The sequence below is a fragment of the Cottoperca gobio genome, chromosome 11, assembly GCF_900634415.1.
Source record: "Cottoperca gobio chromosome 11, fCotGob3.1, whole genome shotgun sequence".
NCBI classification, from domain to species: Eukaryota; Metazoa; Chordata; class Actinopteri; order Perciformes; family Bovichtidae; genus Cottoperca; species Cottoperca gobio.
In genome coordinates, this window is record NC_041365.1 from 527501 (window position 1) to 549190 (window position 21690).

At 42.4% G+C, this 21690-nt stretch overlaps 1 protein-coding gene across 2 annotated transcripts in view; it reads left to right on the forward strand.

Moving 5' to 3' along the window:
- The window catches only part of khdrbs1b (KH domain containing, RNA binding, signal transduction associated 1b), a 14999-nt gene extending 286 nt beyond the window's left edge, over positions 1-14713 (forward strand). The window contains exons 1-11 of one of the 2 annotated variants that reach the window (XR_003833048.1): positions 1-122; positions 2236-2357; positions 3695-3811; positions 4206-4352; positions 6085-6218; positions 6485-6725; positions 7047-7114; positions 7419-7477; positions 8213-8401; positions 10556-10623; positions 13226-14713. The exon at positions 1-122 is cut by the window's left edge and continues 286 nt beyond it. Coding sequence is in view for 1 of the 2 variants with exons in the window: in XM_029443618.1 (XP_029299478.1) it covers positions 29-122; positions 2236-2357; positions 3695-3811; positions 4206-4352; positions 6085-6218; positions 6485-6725; positions 7047-7114; positions 7419-7477; positions 8213-8319 (1089 nt within the window). In the remaining variant the exon portion in view is untranslated. Of the gene's footprint in view, positions 123-2235; positions 2358-3694; positions 3812-4205; positions 4353-6084; positions 6219-6484; positions 6726-7046; positions 7115-7418; positions 7478-8212; positions 9557-10555; positions 10624-13225 lie in introns of those variants that run through there. The other variant, XM_029443618.1, reaches the window with a different exon arrangement.
- The last annotated feature ends 6977 nt before the right edge of the window (positions 14714-21690 follow it).

Genomic DNA, 21690 nt, shown 5'->3' on the forward strand with positions numbered 1-21690 from the left:
ACTGACTCCCTTCCCATCTAAACTGAAAATGGAGAACGACGAAAAATATCTCCCCGAGCTGCTGGCGGAGAAGGACAGCCTGGACTCGTCGTTCACGCACGCCATGAAACTTTTAAACGCAGGTAAAGTCCTGCCATATGGTGTTAATGCTGTCTTTTTTTTCAGAATGGAGCTTTATGCTTTTGAGTTTGAGTTACGGCTCGTGAACGCACCCCAAAAATAAACGCGCACCTGCACACTGTGCCTGCCATGTGTTTGCGCACTGGACGTGGACTGTAACCGCAACAAGAGCACGGCGTTCACTGCTCAGTAATGAATGCGTGTGTGGTGCATGTAGGAGTTAATTACATGATTGCTAATGTATGAGGTTGTAAATAGCCTGAAGCACAACACCACAGAGGGAGACACAGTTTCAAATATTCATGTCAATAATTTCCGTTTGCTTTCGTGCTGCTGCGTCGCATTTAATGTTTTCTTCAGTACTGTTTGTGCTCGCGCTGAGTCTTAATTTGAACTCGATTTTGAGTCGTTTTTCGAGTCCCTGATGAGGATCATTATCTGGCAGGTGCGTTACGCAGCAGCAGATACATGTGCGCCAGTATCCGTGACTGGGGGAGGTCACCTCGCGACTTTAAAGCCGAGAGGCGGCGGCACCGTGTGGATGACGGAGACCTTCAAATCCCGCCGTCTTTCGGATGCTGCTGAAGTGTCCTTGAGCAAGAGACTGCAGCCTTGGCAGCTCCGGGTCCTGTAGCTGGAGAGGGGATGAAAGAAAAGGCTGCCTCTGGTATTAGTGGTCGGCAGCTCGCTCTGAAAACATGCCTGATCCTATCAGTGTTTCTGGACGCATCTTTAAAGCGACAACACTGCACGTATGTCAGATTGTGACTTTTTAAGTTACTATAGTGATGCTGTGAGATGATGTACAATAGGAGAGCCACACATCTGTACAGGAGCGTTACAGTGATGCTTTGGCAACATGAAAATAGGACGTTATATGCGAGTTATTGAGTGCTATTATGGGATTCTTTTTGTTTTGTCGCCCATGTTTCCTGCAAGATGGTTCTTTTATGCTGCTCCAGTCATGTGTCTCAGGTGCTTCTAATGGTTAAGATGGTAAAAGGATGTGCATGATCTAGTCTGAATCTCTGAAAGTGAGCGTGATCCACGAAGACAAAGTGTGCTGTGGGTTCCCACGTTTTGTTATCTACTGGGGCTCCGCAGATCTGCAGCTGGTAGACTGTGGTGAAGCTGACATGTTTGCACATCACCGGCTCAGGTGCTGTGTGCACCATGGAAGAGCTGATGGTGATGGTGCCTTCTCAAATTTGAGAAAATTGTACTTTGAAAAGTTCCCGATTCGGGCTACGATTTAAGATTTATTTAGATTATTAATGAGTAACAATGTTTTCCTTCCTTTATTTATTTTTTGTATAGAAAATTGCAAATAGTGAAAAATGTCCATCACAAGTAGGGCTGCACAATATGATGAACATATGCAACGATATTACTCGCGATAAAGAAACTTATAGATATTAAAGTACTCAGTTCTGCCTTTCTGCTGAAATACAACAAGTTGCTTGTTGAATTCTAAAAACTGAAATAAATTATTTCCATTTATTGAAAAGGCACCAATAAACAAACGGTGATAGTTACTGTTTACTGTTACTGTTTACAGTGAAATGTGCTGTTTTCTACCGATTCTGTCTTTCGCTTTGTGTTTATTGTGCAGATATCGCGTTGACGATAACAAATCTTTATGTTTTGCAGCCCTAATCACAAGCTCACAGATCCCAGGTGTCTTATTTTGTCAGATCAGCAGCTCAACACCCGAAGAGATTCTGTCTGAAATGATGAAAGCTACAAATCCTCACATTGAAGAAGTTGCAAGCTGACGTTTTTTGGAGTTTTGCTTGAAAATTGATTATCGAAGCAGTTGCCAATTATTGGATTAATGAACTGTTTCAGCTCTTTTCAGGATGTTAACCAGTTTGCAAAAATGTACCAATGTGTATGTTTCCCACTCAAGCTGAGAAATGTAACTTGTTTGTTGAAGAACATTTTTGCCAAGTGTGAACCCAGACACTGAGATGTTGTGTGTCAAATCTCTGACTCAATACTTCCTTAATAATGTAAGTGCACACACATCTTCCTCTTAAGTGAGATGTACTTCCTGTTTGACTGCATGAACGATGCCTGAAACGATCCCCCTCTCCCCCTTTTTTCTTTTTTTAGAAATTGACAGAATCCAGAAAGACGAGACTAAAAAGGAGGCGGACCCATACCTGGACCTTTTCACAACAAAGAACATCAAACTTAAGGAACGCGTGCTCATACCTGTCAAACAGTACCCAAAGGTGAGCTTTCTTCTCCTTCTACGTTTGTCCTTTTTTTTCTTTTTCCCCGTGAAACCCTCACGATTTAATTCATCCTGCAGCTGGGTTTCAATTACGTGAAGCTACGGGGTTACTGAGGACTCTCATCACTCCTCTAAACCTCCACCTCTAAGCTCCCGAGTATAATTACAGCCGATACTGGCATGTTTTAAAACGCCATCAAAGGATCAAAATGTTACTATGGTTAGGATAGCACATGCATTGCAGTGCAGAAGGTTTCTGTGGAGAGTGGAGACTTATTAACGGCAGGGGGATTCATCCATTCATCAGTGTGATGTATATCTGACTCGCACCTTTGGCTGCATTGATTTTAGGATGATGGTTTATGATGTTGAAGCTGCAACTACAACTATTTTCATTATCGATTAATCTCGATCAATCGTTTGCTCTCTAAAATGTTATAACTCGGTTTCAGGGTCTTTTTAAAAGTCTTGTTTTAAAGATAATCTGCACAACAGATGAGCAGGAAATGGCTGGAAACAGCATTTTCTGCCATTTTTGAATGAAACATTTATTTGAATAGATTTACAAAGTAGTTGGCGATTATTTCCACTTAGTCTACTAATGGCTGCAGCCGGAGCATACACTCGCAGAACACATTGCTCGCTGCGTGACGCTCCTCTGGCGCGTTGTTGCACTCATCAGTTTGAGTTACTTACGTTTCATATGGTGGCTGTCTAAAGCCTGTTGAGTAACTTTTAGTATTCAGCTTCTTCTTCTTGACGTTGACACAGGATTTGAAGAAGAATAAGATGTAGAGATGCTTCCCCGTCTCTAGCCTCAGATCAATATGATGTAGGTGTCTGGTCTGTGGGGCAAGACATCCTTCTGATCTCCAGAAGCCCGGCTTACATTTAGTGGGTCCATCGGTCGGCTGTGATGACAAAGCTCATGAGTGGTTTCAGATTACAAATGCAAATTTTACAACTCCAGGCGGAATTGCTTCCTTGGGGGCAACTCTTAGCTAAATGCATTTGGCCATGACAGCTAATTGGGGGACAGATCATACAGATGCTTTAAATACTTTGTTCAAAGATTAAGGAGGGAGAACAAATAGCAGGTTTTGATCACAAGTTTAGTTCTGTCTCGATGCTTGGATGATCATATTGAAGAGTAAGTGACGGTGTTGCAGCCTTCAGCGGCTCATATTGATCCTCTCTGGTAAATCTACTGCTTAAGGCTGCAGGATGAGCAGCAGGACCTCCCTGACACTGATTGCTCCTTCACTCTCTTGGTATTAAACTCGCCCCTGCTTTGATCGCAGGCCTCATTTTGCTCTGCTTTGTTTTGCGATTTAGTTCAATTTCGTGGGGAAGATTTTGGGACCTCAGGGCAATACAATCAAACGTCTGCAGGAAGAGACCGGAGCCAAGATCTCTGTGCTGGGCAAAGGATCCATGAGAGACAAATCCAAGGTAACACACTCTCTCTCACACACACACATCTGGTGTTGCACACTTGTGAGAAGGGTACCTGAAGCCATAACACATCTGGCCTGTACTTAAGAGCGATGTCAGGCAGCGAGGCCAGATGGTGTCAACTGGCAGGATCGCTCTATTGAACATAAACATGAAGCCAAGGGCATTCTCACACTGCACATCTGCTCCAGGAGTCTTCAGGATATCCCGCTAAAGCGGTTATCTACCACTTCGATGTAATTATTAAGCTATATAAAGGAAGGGAATACCACACCTATGCTTGATGACCTCTGATGCGGACGTAATGCGATTACTTCTTGCATAATTCATTTCATGTTGGCTGTGCACTCGGAGTCCCTGACGCCGCTGTGATGTTGCCTTTTTGTCTCAGGAGGAGGGGCTGAGGAAAGGCGGCGAGCCCAAGTACGCCCACTTGTCCATGGAGCTGCACGTATTCATCGAGGTGTTCGCCCCCGTGCCGGAGGCCTACCTGCGCATGGCACACGCCATGGAGGAGGTCAAGAAGTTCCTGTTTCCCGTGAGTCCCAGTTTGCTGCTCGAGTCTTGTGATTCATCTGTGTGGACGTTACAATTATTCTTTGCCATTAATTAACCCGCTGGTAAAACAGCTTCTAGGCTCGAGGGACTCGTCAGACGGAGCTTTATTAATCCAAAGTTTGAATTGATAACTGACACATGGGGTAACGTAATGAGTTGACAACTTAACCCTACACATTGAACTCTCATTATGGATTTAATCTGCCAATATGTTCTCGATGAATTGTTTGGTTTATAAAACAGAGATTGTAAAATGGTTCTTACAATTACCTAAAGCCAAAGTTGATGTTTAAACACATACACCTTGAAAACAGTTGGATCTTTATCCCTGAACACGAGACAAAGTGTAAGTTACGCAAAGCAACGAAACGTAATAAGCAATCGGCTTAAAACTCTGAAGCAGGTGGCCGGCAGGTTATTACTCTTTCACTTGTCCTGCCCACATGTCTGTCCATCACTGAGATTCTTCAGGGAGTGAGGACAGATATGCGTTAGGATTCGCCCGGCTTACTTTATTAGTTCAATGTTGAGAGATTCTTGAGCACCGGCCAACCCAGTCTGCTGTCTGGAGCCAGCAGTGCTCTAACAATGGCTCATGCCAAAGACGGACAACCTTTTTTTTTTTTATTAGCGTGCAGGGTGCTATAGAAGGAATAATTATTTGGATCATAGAGGAGATGAATGAGCTGATGAACCAGATGTTAGTGCCGTGTTATGTAAAAAGTTACTTTTTAAGTCGATAACCTGTCAAGACATCCTTCACTTGGATCCTTGCCGTATTTGAATCAATGACTCTTGTGGTGGATGTGATTTGCTGGTGCGATGTTCTACGTCTCACCTGTACTACAAAGCAGAGCCTTGAAGGGTTTGCAGGTCCTTTTTATTTCTCCACACTGACACTTTCTTCTATTTTCTATTGAATGCAATGTAAAAAAAAAAGAAGAGTTTATTTATTAAGACCTTGGCAGGTAAAGACGTGTCACCTGGCTGGCTTGTTAAACACATCTGCAGTCACACTGCTCCTCCTGACGTGACTGTGTAATCGTTCTAGTAGCTGGTGTTTGCTTATGCTGCAGACACATTTGAAGCTGCAAATTCTACTTTACACTTATCTTCTTCTTCACCATCATAAGAGCTCAAAATCAAAGAATTGATTGGGTCACAGCGCTTTGCCATCGCTCTCCGAAGGGAGGCGGCGGATTGTGTCGCTCAGACGTGCAGCGTCCCTAATCCATCAGCGTCCCTAATCCATCCCAAGTTCATGTTTCTGCAGATGAAGTGAAGTAACTGTTGATGCCGTCACACACTTGTGAAGAAGTGCAGGGAGAAGGGATTTTACTTTATGTGCATGACTGAGAGGCACAGGGAGGCGGGGAGCGTGGATGGATGCTCTCCAGCCTCCCACATCCACGACCCCCTGCCCCCCCCCCTCGCCCCCTTCTCTTTAACACTCTGAGTCACTGGCACCGAGACTTTCTCTTCCGCTCGCTCTGTTAGCCATTAGGGGGGATGGCGTGTTGTGAGCAGCTCTGTAATTGTGTTTCGCTCTTTTATTCATCGCTCGTTCTTCCACACTGCCTCCTGTTCTTCCCCGTTCTCTGTATTTATATTTTTTTCATTTGTGCGCCCACTTCTCCCATCATGTGCTCTTGTTTCTCACCCTCTCTCTCTACTGTGTGTGTGTGTGTGTGTGTGTGTGTGTGTGTGTGCAGGATATGATGGATGATATCTGCCAAGAGCAGTTCCTGGAGATGGGCTACCTGAACGGAGGCCAGGAGCATGGGGCCAGGGGCAGAGGGGGCCCTCCGGTCAGGGGCCGCGGACTTCCCCCTGGTGGAGCACACAGGTGTGGACACACACACACACACACATCTGTGTATCACTGAACATGCTGAGTAAGGCTGGAAGATCATTATATTTACTCTTTAGTGTACTTCTGCCGAGGAGGCATCGTTTGACATGAGACGACAGTACACGCTGTCAATGGTCACATAACACATGTGCAATGCTCTCTACAGAGTCCGCTCCTGTCCGTATAAGATAAGTTGATTTAATAAAGAAATGTCTTTATTAAAAAGGAACACAACGTTAACTCTTTGATCTCCTCTCCAGGGGTCGGGGCATGCCCCCTCGCGGAGCCCCCACCAGGGGAGGTGTTGCTCGAGGCTGCCCAACCAGAGGTGGTGCAGTGAGGGGCGTCCCATCGGGCCGAGGAGGACCCCCAGTAGCCCCTGCCAGGGGATCCTCGGCACCCCGGGCCAGGCCTCAGGGCGCAGGACCCCCTCATAGGATGGCGCATCCACCCCCCCACCAGCACACCCCTGCTGCCGCTGCTGAGGGCTACGAGGAATATGTAAGTACCAGAACCAGTGATGTTTAACTTTATCCGTTTAGTTTAAATGAGGATTATTTCCGCACAATTCTGAATATTGTTTTGTACGAGCGAGTAAAAGATATCTGTCGACGTTCATTAGAATAAGGAACATGAGAAAGGAAGAGTCTTGGCACTCGGTTGCTTTTGAATTGCTTGTCCGTCAAAACAGAAATAAGTGATTTGCTGGAGACACAAGGGGAGCTCGTCTGCGTTGGTACAAGTGTCGTACTTTGGGGACATCTTGACATTCATGATTCATGAACAAGCCTATCGCTAAATCTCTCTCCGTTTCCTCTCCAGGGCTACGATGAGAGCTACACAGACACGGCCTACGAGTCATACGACAGCTATTACAGTCAGCCGCAGGCGTGAGTGAATCAGACGTCTCTTTGCTTCTCACCTGCTTCTCAGTGACTCGTTTCACAGACGCAGAAACACTTTTTAGCCACGCGGCACAAATTCAGCGCTGATGGTACTTCATGTTTCATGGTTGGGATGTTGTTCAGGAGAACCGGCCGGGACTAAGATGTTCCATGCTCGAGAGCCAAGCTTTGATGTTATTCATGGAAGCCAATATCGTTCCCCCTAGACATTACAGTCAGCAGCTACTTCATGTTATTCAGGATTTAAAGTGATTTTTCCTTCTCATCTCTCCGTGTGTTTGACCCTCAGAGAGCCAGAATACTACGACTACGGACACGGAGAGACCACAGAGTCGTACGAGTCTTATGGTGAGGAAAACCTTTATCACTGTCAACAAAGATGACCTTGTTTAGACTGTTAAACAGGTGCTGAATATAAAAAGCGTGCATGTAAAGATGAGCAGAAGCAGGACTTTCTAATGGACTTTAAGGATCACCAGCCACAATGACTGATTTTAGATTTTAAAGTAAAAGCAACTAACTGGCAACTTTACAGCAGGGGGGGTCAAACTCATTTTAGTTCAGGGGCCACATGCAGCACAATTTGATCTCAAGTGGGCCGGACCAGTAATATCATAATAACCTGTAAATAACAACAACTCCACATGTTTCCCTTCGTTTTAGTGCAATAAAGTACAAATACATTTGGAAGATGTTCAGTTGTTCAGTTTATCATTTACACATGAGTGTTACAACGTACAGATCACAGTGTCTCTACAAAGACACACAACATTTAGTCACGGGTATCTGGAACAGTATTTTACTTTATGATCAAAACAACTAATTTTTACACTTTGCAAAGTCATCCCGCGGGCCGGACTGGACCCTCTGGCGGGCCGGTTTTGGCCCGTGGGCCGCATGTTTGACACCCCTACTTTAAAGGTTCCCTGTGTAGGTTTTGACCATAGGTAGCGCTAATATTTGTATCTCTATCCAACGTTATTCCAATAACAATCCAACCACCAAATCATTTTCTGTGATAAATGTTGAAGTGCTTTGAAACCAGAATGTAATTGTGTTTTTTTATTTGTGTGGCCCCACCAGGCCAGGATGACTGGAACGGGACCCAGCGACTAGCTTCAGGGAAGGCCCCTCCCCCCTCCAGAGGTGCCAAGACGCCTTACCGGGAGCACCCGTACCGACAGTACTGAAGCGGACTCACCACTCTTAACGTGTCGCCCTGACTACCGCCTGTCTCCCACGGCAGCTCTCGCTTTAAGCCGCCCGACAAAAGTAATTGTCCGTTTTGTCTTTGGTTTGGTCTTTTCCTACACTGGACTTTTTACGAGAGAGCAAATTGGGAACTGAAAATCGGAACTGGTTTTTGAGATTTGACCGCGAGCTCCCTCCCCCCCACCCCCTACTTTGTCGCACTAACCAACCACCTAACCACCAATCCCTCCAACCAACCCACCGACCAACCAACCAAAGCGGCTTTTAGATGGGTTAGAGAGGAGAAGTTGGCGTCCTCTTTTTTTCTTCTTTTTTAATTTAAATTTTTAATTTATTTTGCTGTGTTTTTTTCCTCTGACCCTTTTGACCCCCCCCCCTCCCTCTGGCTTTTTTTGCATTGTTGATATTTAATTTTAAAACTGTTTGGGAGTAGTCATTTCTAGTGGAAGCAGTGGCTCATTGTCCACTTGTCTAAGGAATACATTTTAATTGTTTTTAAATACAAAGAATCTGTTGAGGGTCAGTTGCAGATTCCCGTTTAGGCTACATTTCAAAATTCTGTTAATATAGCCAAATAAAAGACCTTTTAAACTTTCAATTATGTAATATAGACACAAAAAAACAATCCTAAATTAAGTGAAGGTTAAAGAATCAATGTTAATGGAATCATTCTTGATGATGGTTTGTTTTTAAATAGTTCTAAAACGTTGTCCATTTAGACTTAGGCAGCAATATTTGTCATTGTACTTAGAGTTTTGAAATATAGCCCTAATAGACACTGTTGAGATGGACTGTCCTCATATCCTCAATTTGTTATACATGTTAAAAATTAATTTCAAGACTCTGAAGACAAAATATTTGTTTAACGAGAACACGGCGGAGAGACGGCGTCGTGTTATTAAAAACAGTTCAGGTCTTCATTTTGTGATCGGACTCTCTATAAACTGCATGCACAAAAGTACACAAAGAAGGATCGGGACACAAATCTCCACATGGGTCTTCTCTTTCTAAAGAGAAGGGATCCTGCAGCTCAATCCGAACTCTTGTACATATTTTAAAAAATCCTAACTGTACTTATTCTGCCACTAGTATCTGTACCCTCTCCATAAAATGCATTATGCTACATGTGTAAGCTTGCCTAAATAGGTTACTAAATCTGTCCAAAAGATGTTTTGCAGGAGTTTGTCAATAAAGCTTAGTTTGTTTTTTATGAAACTTAACTTGCTTTATTTGTTTCCTGTCCTAGTAAAATTCTGAAATGGCCTTTTTTTAAACAACCTTCAGATGTAGGTGTTTTCATTTGTTTCTCATTCAAAACCGCATTTTAAATCTAAATGAATGTATTGACGTCTGAAGCCTTTAACCCTACTAAATGATGTCTTGATTGATTATCAAAAGAGCACAACTTATTCTTTCTCTCTCTTTCTATACTTTTTAAAAAGGACCCAGAGGTAAGACCTCTAAAATAACCTGGATAGCTTCCTAATGTGTATAGAGTTCTAAAGCATTGAATGCCTGGGTATGTATAAGACTTTTTCAATCCTCTTACCTGTGGTCGTAATCGTTAATGAGAATTGCTTTTATAGCATCTGAAAATTAACTGAATTCAAACCACCATTCAGGTCTAGGCTTCATTGTCATGAAAGACGCTGGCGCGATGGCTACTTTAGTACAGAGTAATGGCAGTGCAATGGAGAGGATGGTTATAACCTAGAGAACTCCACTGTAAAGGTAACTTAACCCTAAATGTTTAATTTCGTAGTGTGTTTATCCATTGACATAAACTTGCTGGTAAATGCGTACAGTTTCTTAAAATATCATTACAGTCATGGCAACAAAAAAGAATCGACTCAAAAAGTAAGAAAAACGTAACTTCCAATATCATACAGTAGTGGATTCTATGTACCAAAATAACTGTTCTGTGTACTAACAAAATATATTAGGATAGTGTTAATGCAACTCTTGCTAAAATGAACAAAGCCAAATCTATGTCAATATCTTCTGTACAGTTGAGCTGCTGTTACTTTTTTTATTTGCTGTGTAAAGGTTGCTTACTGTAATATTTAAAAAGGTTCTGCCTGTACAAAGTTATCCTAAAAAGAAAAGCTTGAGTTGCATGAGCATATCTTCTCCTGTAGACGTTGCATGATCTGTCTCAAGTTTCTCCCACTGTTTTTAGACGGGGTATTGATTTGGGCTTTGTCCTTCCTTCAGGCACAGCTATCGGTCACTGAGTGCCCGGAGACTGACAGTCTGCTGAAGTGGGACCGTACGAACCACAGGTTGGTCCGCCGTCGCCGCCGCCGCACCTATTTCCATTTTGCATGCTTTAGCACAATAACGAACATCCTGCATATTTCCACTTTCCATACTGCGAGTCTGGAAGATTGATTTTTCTACCTTCCAGGCAGCTGTTTGTGTCTGTTCACGTTTGTACGATATGAAACATCTTGCATACACTTGGAACTTGCATGAAATGTGTAATCCATCATGGAGAACAAATCCACCTTCATTTATTTTGTCAAACCCTAATTGCCTTTGCAGCGAGCAGAGCTCAGTTTTGGAATCTTTCCCTGTTGGTGCTTTCATGGACAATCAGACTGAGATCTCAGTTTCCAGACAGCAGTCTCTTTAAAAGAGTAGTTTCACGTTTGTGTTCCTGCAGAGTAATGTGCAGAACGCTAGCCTAGAACCAAAGCCCGGTTACTTCTAGGGATGTATCGCTTCAACGATACAATATCATAGATGCATATCTTTAACGTATGCATCTATTTTGAAATTCACTTTTCCAACACGCCTCCTTCCTGAACATTAAAACAGTTTAATCTTAAGCAATGTGGCATTTTATGAACAGGAGGTGTGTTTTTATTCTTTTTATTTAAAAAATCATATTTTAGTTGCTTTTTGTGAGTTGGTATAAATGTAAGTGATGTGCATATCATATCGATCGCAGGTCCCGTGAATCAAGTCGTATCGTATTGTCCAAATAATCAATTTATCATCGTATTGTGATGAAACCTGTGATTTACGTCCCTCGTTACTTCCTGGATTCTCCTCTGGTTGCCTGGCAATTGGTCCCAATCAAGAAATAGTCGGTCACATACTTCCCTGTGAAACTGCAAATTGTAGTTTTTACATTTCACCTTTTGAACGTTGCGTTTGAACAGAGTCAGGCTAGCTGTTCCTCGTCGCTAAGCTAAGCTAAGCTAACCGGCTACTGGCTGTAGCTTCGTATTCGCGAGAGTACATATTTGGGTTTTCTACTAAGGCCTCAAGAACGCTTTTTAGCATCTGAAATCAGCACTAAGAGCTAGCTGACAAATCCCCCGCTGTGATGGATTAGCCGTCTCAAGCTGTAATGTGAAGTCTACACAATTTGTAGGTAATGGTCTAAAACCTTCAAAACCACTGGTATGGTTCTTTAACTTTTCCCATTTCCCCAAAAGGCCATTGTGCAAGAAAAGTTTTCTGCAGCTGCCTGTGGGTGTAACATTATGCAGCACCGTCACGTTCGTGATATTCACAGCATTTCAAAGGTTGGTTGATTCTGATGATTGCCCAGCTCCTGTAAGTCGTCTGGCTTTTTGACAGTGCCTGTAAATTGGTGTGTGGCCACGCCAGCCTTCAGCGAGTCTGAGCGAGGGAGAACGCGACGCCGGTGTCAGAGTGTTCTCAGGGAAAGTGACTAATGAGGATCCGTAGCCGAAGGCTCTCTGACAGAAGGAAAACAGGAGCGAGAAGACTCTGCTGGCGATTCCCAAAATGGAACCAGCAGGAGGAGAAAGGTGTCAGAGGGATTTCTTGTGATGTCCTGTCCGTGCCTTGAAGGCAGAGGAAAAGTTAAATGAGGGCTCCAAAAGTAATGCTCGGTGGTCAGACTTTGAGAAACATAACTGTCGCTGGCACTTTAGTCAAGGGAAGCTGGATAACGAGGCATTTAAGAACATTTTTGAGATGCGTTTTGATAGAAAGGTCACTCGTTTGATGAATGTGTTCGACGCGGCTGCTGCCAGTTTTCAAACATGTGAGAAAAATGTGTGTTGCTTTGGAAATCGTTTCACAAAAGTCCCTCGGAGAAGAATTTTCCCTATTTAATGATAAACTATGTAGAGTTTCATGTCCCGACTTCATAGAAACCTTGAATTATAAAAGGAATACGTCTGCTTCTCATACGCTGTCGTGTCCGAAGCTGCTGCAAAATACTTGAAAGCTGAGACCTGTGGCCACATTAGCTGTTGATGGAAATATAAATGCACTAATCAAGAATCAGCACTCTTGCCAGTAACTATGTCTCACTTAACAAAATGCTTTGCTGCTCTTGGAGAGCTGTGCTACTTGGCAGGAGTATGACCTTTTTTTTAATTATTACAGCCGCTGCTTAAAAATGAAACGGAAGAAGCTCTTTGCTGCCAAACTCTTCCTCTTATCTGTCGTTAAATCACTGAAGCAGACGAGGACGTGTGACTTAAGGGGTTCTTCAGCAGTGTGCAATTAGATTTGAGTTATTCTCAGGTCTGGATTAGTATGAGTATAAGAAGAGAGAGAGATAATGACATAACATTTCTCCTCTTCTGTTGTCTAAAATATAACATTTAAAAATAGAATTTCTGAAAAAATAATGTTTTGGATCAGACAGCTGAAATGTTTGTTGCGTGAAAGCGAGGCAGGAAGTATGGCCGTTCTGTTACTGCTGGGGTTGAATGCAGCTTCTTTTTTAAATTAATATTATTTACATGTCAAAAACAAAAGCTGTTTTAGCATTGAAGCTTGAATAAAGCGTTGAACTTGTGTGAGTTTGCTGTTAATTGATTTTCTGGCAATGATGCGCTGTGTGTTCACGTGTGGACTCACCCCGATGTCTCCCTGTCATTTTGTCTCCTGCAGTGAAGCCATGCACACAGGAGCAGCTCAGCATGAAGGAGGTGGTCAGACGAAAGCCCTCAGGTGTGGGGGGGGGGGGAGGGGCGGCCTGTTGAAAGGTGCGGCCCCCCCAGTTCTGTCTCTGGCAGGGGGGGTGCTGTTGGTGGCTGGCTGCCGTGTGACCCCCAGGAGCCAGCTGATGAAGAAGTGCGGGAAGAGGAGCTGGCTCAGACTCCCACGGGAACAGGACGAAGACTGCAGCTGGGAATCGAGAAGAACCAGAGACGACCTCATGTTCTATGTGGACTATCTTCTACGTCTCATGTCTTTATTGAATGATTATGCATTAACGTCATGTAATTATTGTCTGACATCGAAGACACTTGAAGCCTTTTGCTGATTGCAAGCTGCTTCCACAGACCACCCCCTCTTCCAACAAATGAAATTGTTACAGCCTTAATTTACCATAAAATGAGCACTCCCGTTATAGTGTGCTGTGAAATCGTATTTAATTTCTATTAACTCTTGGATTAGACATGAGACAAAGTCTTTTTATTTTCTGCAAGGCAAGCTGTATTCTCCCATTCAGGCAGAATCACGTGACCTCTGCATTTCAAGTACTTGATTATTTTAACATTCTGGCTGCGTGTTATTCAGTATCTCTGCCTTTTTGCCACGTGAAATTAGACTCCGCGCCAGAGAGTTACAGACGCCCGGAGAGAGTGGATCACTATCTTGCTGCGGCCGAGTTTACTGTGAGCTTCCACACAAACACACGCCGCCACATCTTGGCATTGCTCGGCCTGTTGCAGCCCTGAGGATATCAAATGCTAATGCGGCGGCCTATTTGCATGTACTCGCATGTAGCCTCCCCGCAAATGTGCAACACTTTCACAACCGACGCTGGCTTGTTCTCAGCGCGGCAGCATCCACTTATGATAATTGAGCGAGATGGACTCGGGAAGAGAGCAGCATGTGAGAAGAGGACAGAGGGTGAAGACAGACATTACTAACTTCCCTCCATTTATCCATCATGCCTCTGTTGATTTGATTCCCCTCTATGCCATTTTCTGCCATTATCACTGATGGTATTACGGCTGCCTGTGGTGCTGAGTTACATTTAGAGGTCAAAACTGTACTTTCCTGTATTAAAAACAAATTTCTCTGTCCTGATTCGCTGGTCAGAGACGGCATTACCCAAGCCAGAGGCTCCATTTAGTATATTGAAAAAGCTAGCGGCTCAGAGGATGGAACATTAGATATTGGGATAGAAACCATCATTTGAGATGAAACAACAGGCCATATCCAAAACAGATCATTTTTCAGTCTTTATGTGCTATTATGTCTAAAATAATGATTTCTGTGTCTCCTATAATGTAATGAAAGATAAGTAATGGTGGTGGAAGCCATCTGCTTTGTTGGAATCAATGAACTGTCAAGAGTGCAAGGGTGGAAAAGAAAGTAAATGTTGCTGTGCCATGATCAATAAAAGTAGACTTGAATATGAGCGAGCCATGTATCAGTCTGTGATGTTTCCTCTTGGCTGGAGCTGCCTTCAAGACAGTCTGCTGTTTGTCCCCACCTCCGTGCAGTCAACCTGGCGTCCATGTGGGAGAATACATGGAAGTGAGAGACAGGAGGCCAGGCTGTCTTGTCTATTTGACGCTGGTGGGGTACACAGTGTGGAGGAGAATGTGTTAAAATGCTGTGTGAGTGTGTTAGAGGTGGAGATACTGTGGGCAGATATGGTGGACAGCTGGATCGCATCTTCTGGCAGATTCACACCATCAGAGGAACATCGCATGCTGCTGCCTGTGAAGACTGTGACAATCGGCCTCCCACAGACGCACATCAGCTGCTGCTTCATCAGGAGATGCGACCGTCTCTTGATCCGTGGTGCTTTAAGTGGGACGAGCTGAGCTGCAGGTTGATCTTCCAGGTGCACAGAGATGGCTTCTGTAAAGAGCGGGCTGGGCACACACAGATTCTCTTTTCTTCAAAGCTCAAAAGTGGGGCCTCAATGGTGCACGATGGTACTACATGGAGATGAATGGCTGGAGATACTACATATATATATATATATATATATATATATATATATATATATATATATATATATATATATATATATAAAAATATGTTAAGAAGACCCAACAGATGAATTGATCCTCTTTACATTGACCATGTTTATAAGCACAAACTCTTGTTTTTTTTAGCTTATTCCATTAATAAACAATATTCTTACTAAGCTGTTTACATGGCAAATGAAAAAGAATATGCTTTTACATGCAGCAGTGCATACCATGACCTCGTCCTACAGCTAGGCCCTTTAAATAACTTCTATTTCCCATCTTTTCCACCTGCAGTCATGTTGCTTCTCATCACCGTCCAAGTTCTGCAAAAACATTTTTGCTAAAAAATCCTTCAAACTGAAGACTGTCGCAAACTGCAGTAAAACCCGGATTGAGATGAATATTCTGAATGCGCAGTATACAAAGCATGCTCCTGAAACCTGAATAATATTGGTATATCTCACATATCAGATAATGCTACATTTGGAATGAGCTGTTAACATGACGCGTATCTTATTCAGAACATTGTCATATTTGTAATAATAGTGGAAACAAACCAGTATTTACTTATAAAGTGTTAATGTTAGTACTTAAAGTAGTGCCAGGGGGAAACGTAGGGCGGAGGTCTGTCAACACTGAAAGACCTCACATTGAACTGACCGCTGAGATGATCATTCGTTAGAGCCATGAATCTCATATATTCAAAATGCTTTTCAATCAAACTACAAAGAGACGCAAAACAACAACGTGATGCAAAAGAACTACAAAAAGATGCATTACTACGCAGACTTGCATAACAACCACAAAAAAAGATGTCAAACTGTGACACCGCCATACATATGAGGGGAAGGATGCATTCCCTTCGTAAAAATGTGATGGCTTAGCACTATATCCATGTCACCCCATGCTTTGATTCTGGTTGGTTGTCAGAGGCGGTTTGCATCCAAAAAGTTGCGTTACTTGTTTTCTACTGGATTGAAAATAAAACTAAATTCTCCCAGTCTCCTAGTATCCAAGCTTTTATTTGTTTGCCATGTATAACACATAGATAACAAGGGAAACGTGGCCCGGGGAACAAGGGAAGAGAATAATGAAGGAGCCTTGCAGCCTTCAGAGGAGGAAGAACGCTTTGAACTCCTTTTTATGGTTCTTCCTCGTCCATCTGAAGAACTCGGAGATGAGGACAATAACTATTGAGCAGAGGACTGGAAATACACCAAGGTCCCAATTACTACGTCCGGTGAGTTTGATTGTTCTGGTGTTTTACTGCAATGCTTTGTTTTCCCTGATTTGTATTTTTGCCATTTGAAGGGAGAACAAGTATATTTCATTTCAGTTTTTTGGGACATTTTGGAGACTTTTTTGCGTTGGACAAACTTTGTGGACATTAGTTAGTCGGGAGGGGGGGGGGGGGTGATAATAAATTCTGTTGAAGCATACGCTTCAGTTTCTTTATAGTGCGAGCCTTTATTGTTGTCAAGAGGGCTTTAAAGGCACCAGCATGTCCTCTTTAAAACCCGTCTCAGCATCACAGTAGCTCTCACATAAAGTATACTTTGTGCCATTTCAGCACTCGTATATATTTCCAAACTAAATGCACTTTTATTTAGGTCTTTTCAATGCTTTAATAAGTAGAACACCAAACTTTCAGAACTAAATGTTGGTGTTTGCAGAGGGACTCTGTCCCCACTCTCTCTTGTGCTGTGCAGTCTGCTCAGTGCCCCGTCGTCATCATGGATGGCAGCGCTCAGAGGGGACTGGAGTAGACAAATTAGGCCAGCTATATAAAGTGGATGAATCTTACTTTTGAAATGGTTGCCATAAAAGACTTACTAGCTGCAGTGCAAAGTGGGATACTGTGGAGCAAGCCTGTGAGTGTGTGTGTTTGTGTGTGTGTGACGAGACTGGAAGTACATCTTGGTTTGTTTATTAATGAAAGAGAACAGTGAGTGCTTCTGTGTGTGCATATCAGTTACTGCAGGAAGACAGAGAGAGGGTGATGGAAAGCGAGAGAGAATGAGAAGTGCCTTTACAACTGTGTGTGGTATTGCTCGAAAAATGTCATACCTATCATGTTTCCTAAATAACATTTATCAAATTGCAAGATCAAATTTTAAAGAGCAAACGCAGCCGCATTTCTTTTGTGTAGTTTACAATCTGAAAGCTCAAGACAGCCAGACCTTTCTCCAATCCCATTAATATTCAAAACCGTGCGTCTGCGCACGTTCACATGTTGAATTCTGGCATCCCCGTGTGGCAAGCAAGATCAATAAGACTCGAGATTTACTGAAGTCAGCCTTTTCTTTAATGTACAGAGTGAGAGAAACAACAACTGGTGGTCCATCTGGCCCAGCTTGTGATGCCCTCATACTTCCCTTTGTCTCAACCCTGATTTTGGAGATGCATTAGGTTGAAAGCCCAATGCAATTTGCAAAAAGGGAGAGTTAAAAAAGGATGTTTGAACCTTTGAATCAAGACCGATTTGGACAGTTTCCTGCTTTGATCTGTCAAGCCTGTCGGAGCTCTACTTTGACCTCTTTCAGCCAAATCAGGCACTTCTTCAAAGGGACAGGAGAAGTAACCGAAGCCTGGCTCAAACAGGAAAATATCAGTGTGTGAATATAGGTGTGAGCAAAGCTAGTAGGCTTTGATGCTTAAGTGGTGCGATTTCTCTTTTCCTGGCCTCAGATTATTGTAGTTAAACAAGCCAGGTGACCAGGGTTGGTGACTATTTTTGAATTGAATACTAAACGGGCGTAACAGGAAGATCACTCAGCTGGAACTGGAGCCAAGCGAAGTCAAGTGTTCCCATTTGTGTTGGACCTTTTCCTTCACAGGAAATGTCTACGATTCTCTGAACCTTACGTGAACCAAACCTGCATCTTGAGCACAGGAAGATACTTTGAGTTTTGTTGCCACTCAGAACTCTAGAGACTGCTACAACACTGGTAGTTGCTCAATGCAAGTTTACGCAGCCTTAGACTACAATGAACATCACACCATGTGTTCATGTACAACAATTGTGCAGCAATGTTTCCTTCGCTTCTTATAGTCGAACTCGACTGATCTTCATGATCAAAATTACGGTTTAGTTCGTTGTTAGGGTTAGGGTTAGGGTTAGGTTTAGAAATGTAACATTAGTTCTTCATGGTTTTCTACTCGGGGAAATTAAGTGTTGACTTGTTGAGTTAGCGTAAGTTGATTCAGGGAAGTCCAAGTCAAGTCTAAAGTCATTCAATTTGTGATTCGAGTCCACACCTATGTTCGGACCAAAATCTACTGAAAGCTTGGCCCTGGTCTTCATCGCCTCACTTTTGTTTTTTGGTGGACCTCACCTCCAATAGTTTCAAGCGCTAGTCATGGTCTAGCTAGTTCCTCGGTCTTGCTAGCTATTGGTCGTGTTTAGATGCTACCCCTCGATTTGCGAAATCTTGCGAGATTTTCTGCCTGACGATGTATCTTAACCATTCAAGGTCAACGCTTAACCGTCTCGCAAGAGTTTCGCAAACCGAGAATCACCGTCTTGAAATGACACTGATCTTGTAGCAAAAGTGCAAAAATACTTTTTGCATTGGCTACGAGAAGTGTCTTATATACCATGCCTGGTTTAACCTTTAATCTGCTGGAGCTATTAAATGCAGTTTTATTGTACTTAACTGTATTTTATACGGTAAACCTTCCTTCCACATGATTAGCATTTTAAATAACAGTTCTCCTGCCTGACGGGAATTGGTAACCCACAGACTGTAGCTGTACACCCACACACAGACACGCATACTAACACTCACACTTTCTCACTCATTTATTTATCTATTTCTCGTCTCTCAGTTGGCTCGTAGCTCGAGTTGGAAATTATAAAATTTCGACTTCTCATTTCTCTCCAATTTCACTTCAATTTCTTCCCCATTACGTGCTCCCTTCCTCTAATTCCTGCCTCTGCTCTCCCATCTCATTGTGCTCTTTGCTTTCCTTGTTAGCGCTGCTTGGGTCTCTCACCTCTCATTAGCTTCTCCTCTGCTGACTGGAGGCACCTGTCCTCAGGTCCCACTGCGGATATCTCAGCTTCTGTTTAAATCAATTTCCATGTTAAATAGCTGCTGGAGGGTGGTGGTGGTGGTGGTGGGGGCCGTGGTCGGGCATGGATGGAGGTTGGAGAGGATGGAAGTGTTTGAGACATTACAACGAACCACAACTCTTTCACACCAGTGACCCTCCAGGCTGATCCACAGCCCCTGTCTTGTTCCACCCCCCCCCCCCTCCCGCCCTTCCCCTTCCCTGGTTTGGCCCTTTATCACTTTGTGTTCTGCCCTTTGGCTTTTCTCTTTTATTTTATTTCCCTTTCTGTCCTTCTCTTTTTTCCTTTCTCTTTCTGTCTTTGGCTTCCATTCTCCCAGCGCGGCCCAGGGCATGTTCTCATTTCAGATGAGAACTAAAAAGAGTTGTGACAAGGTGTGTGTGTGTGTGTGTGTGTGTGTGTGTGTGTGTGTGTGCGTGTGTGTGTGTTGTTTGTGTGTGTGTGTTGTTTGTGTGTGTGTGTGCGTGTGTGTGTTGTTTGTGTGTGTGTGTGTGTGTGTGTGTGTGTGTGTGTTGTTTGTGTGTGTGTGTGTGTGTGTGTGTGTGTGTGTGTGCGTGTGCGTGTGTGTGTGTTGTTTGTGTGTGTGTGTTGTTTGTGTGTGTGTGTGTGTGTGTGTGTTGTTTGTGTGTGTGTGTGTGTGTGTTGTTTGTGTATTTTGGCTTCACATATGAATCTCCTCTTCACAAAACTTGCTTTGGCTAAAACACGTCAGACATAAAAGTTAGTATTTTTAAATAAGCATAGAAGATATGTCATCAGGTTCCTGCACATGTCGGGGAACATTATCAATGTCAACCAATGTCGAGCATTTTTAATCCAAACAACCACGCCTACCTCGTATAACCTCGTACTGTAGGGTCGCTCTGACAGAATGTCATTGTGTTCTCGTCTCTTTCTGCGTCACATAATTAGTGTCCTATTGTAGACCATGAACACAGTATGAAAAGGTGAAAACCATCCCGAACACATTCATGTTGCAAACTACAAACTGTAGTTTACTGGAAATGGTTACGAATCCTCTTTTTATCGTCACACACAGTGAAATTTACAGTATACTGTATACTGTACTATATACTGTATACTGTATACAGTATACAGTATACTGTATACAGCATACTGTATACTGTATACTGTATACTGCATACTGTATACTGTATACTGCACTGTATACTGTATACTGTATACTGTATACTGTATAATGTATACTGCACTGTATACTGTATACTGTATACTGTATAATGTATACTGTATACTGTATACTGTATAATGTATACTGTATACTGTATACTGTATACTGTAAAATGTATACTGCACTGTATACTGTATACTGTATACTGCAATGTATACTGTATACTGTACTGTATACTGCACTGTAAACTGTATACTGTATACTGTGTACTGTATACTGTATACTGTATACTTTATACTGTACTGTATACTGTATACTGTACTGTGTACTGTGTACTGTGTACTGTATACTGTACTGTGTACTGTATACTGTGTACTGTATACTGTATACTGTATAATTTATACAATATAATGTATACTGTATACTGTATACTGTATAATGCATACTGTATAATGTATACTGCACTGTATACTGTATACTGTATAATGTATACTGTATACTGCATACTGTATAATGTATACTGCACTGTATACTGTATACTGTATACTGTATAATGTATACTGTATACTGTATACTGTATACTGCATACTGTATAATGTATACTGCACTGTATACTGTATACTGTATAATGTATACTGTATACTGTATAATGTATACTGTATACTGTATACTGTATACTGTATAATGTATACTGCACTGTATACTGTATACTGTATACTGTATACTGTATACTGCAATGTATACTGTATACTGTACTGTATACTGCACTGTAAACTGTATACTGTATACTGTGTACTGTAAACTGTATACTGTATACTTTATACTGTACTGTATACTGTATACTGTATACTGTACTGTGTACTGTGTACTGTGTACTGTATACTGTACTGTGTACTGTATACTGTGTACTGTATACTGTATACTGTATAATTTATACAGTATAATGTATACTGTATACTGTATACTGTATAATGCATACTGTATAATGTATACTGCACTGTATACTGTATACTGTATACTGTATACTGTATAATTTATACAGTATAATGTATACTGTATACTGTATACTGTATAATGCATACTGTATAATGTATACTGCACTGTATACTGTATACTGTATACTGTATAATGTATACTGTATACTGTATACTGCATACTGTATAATGTATACTGCACTGTATACTGTATACTGTATACTGTATACTGTATACTG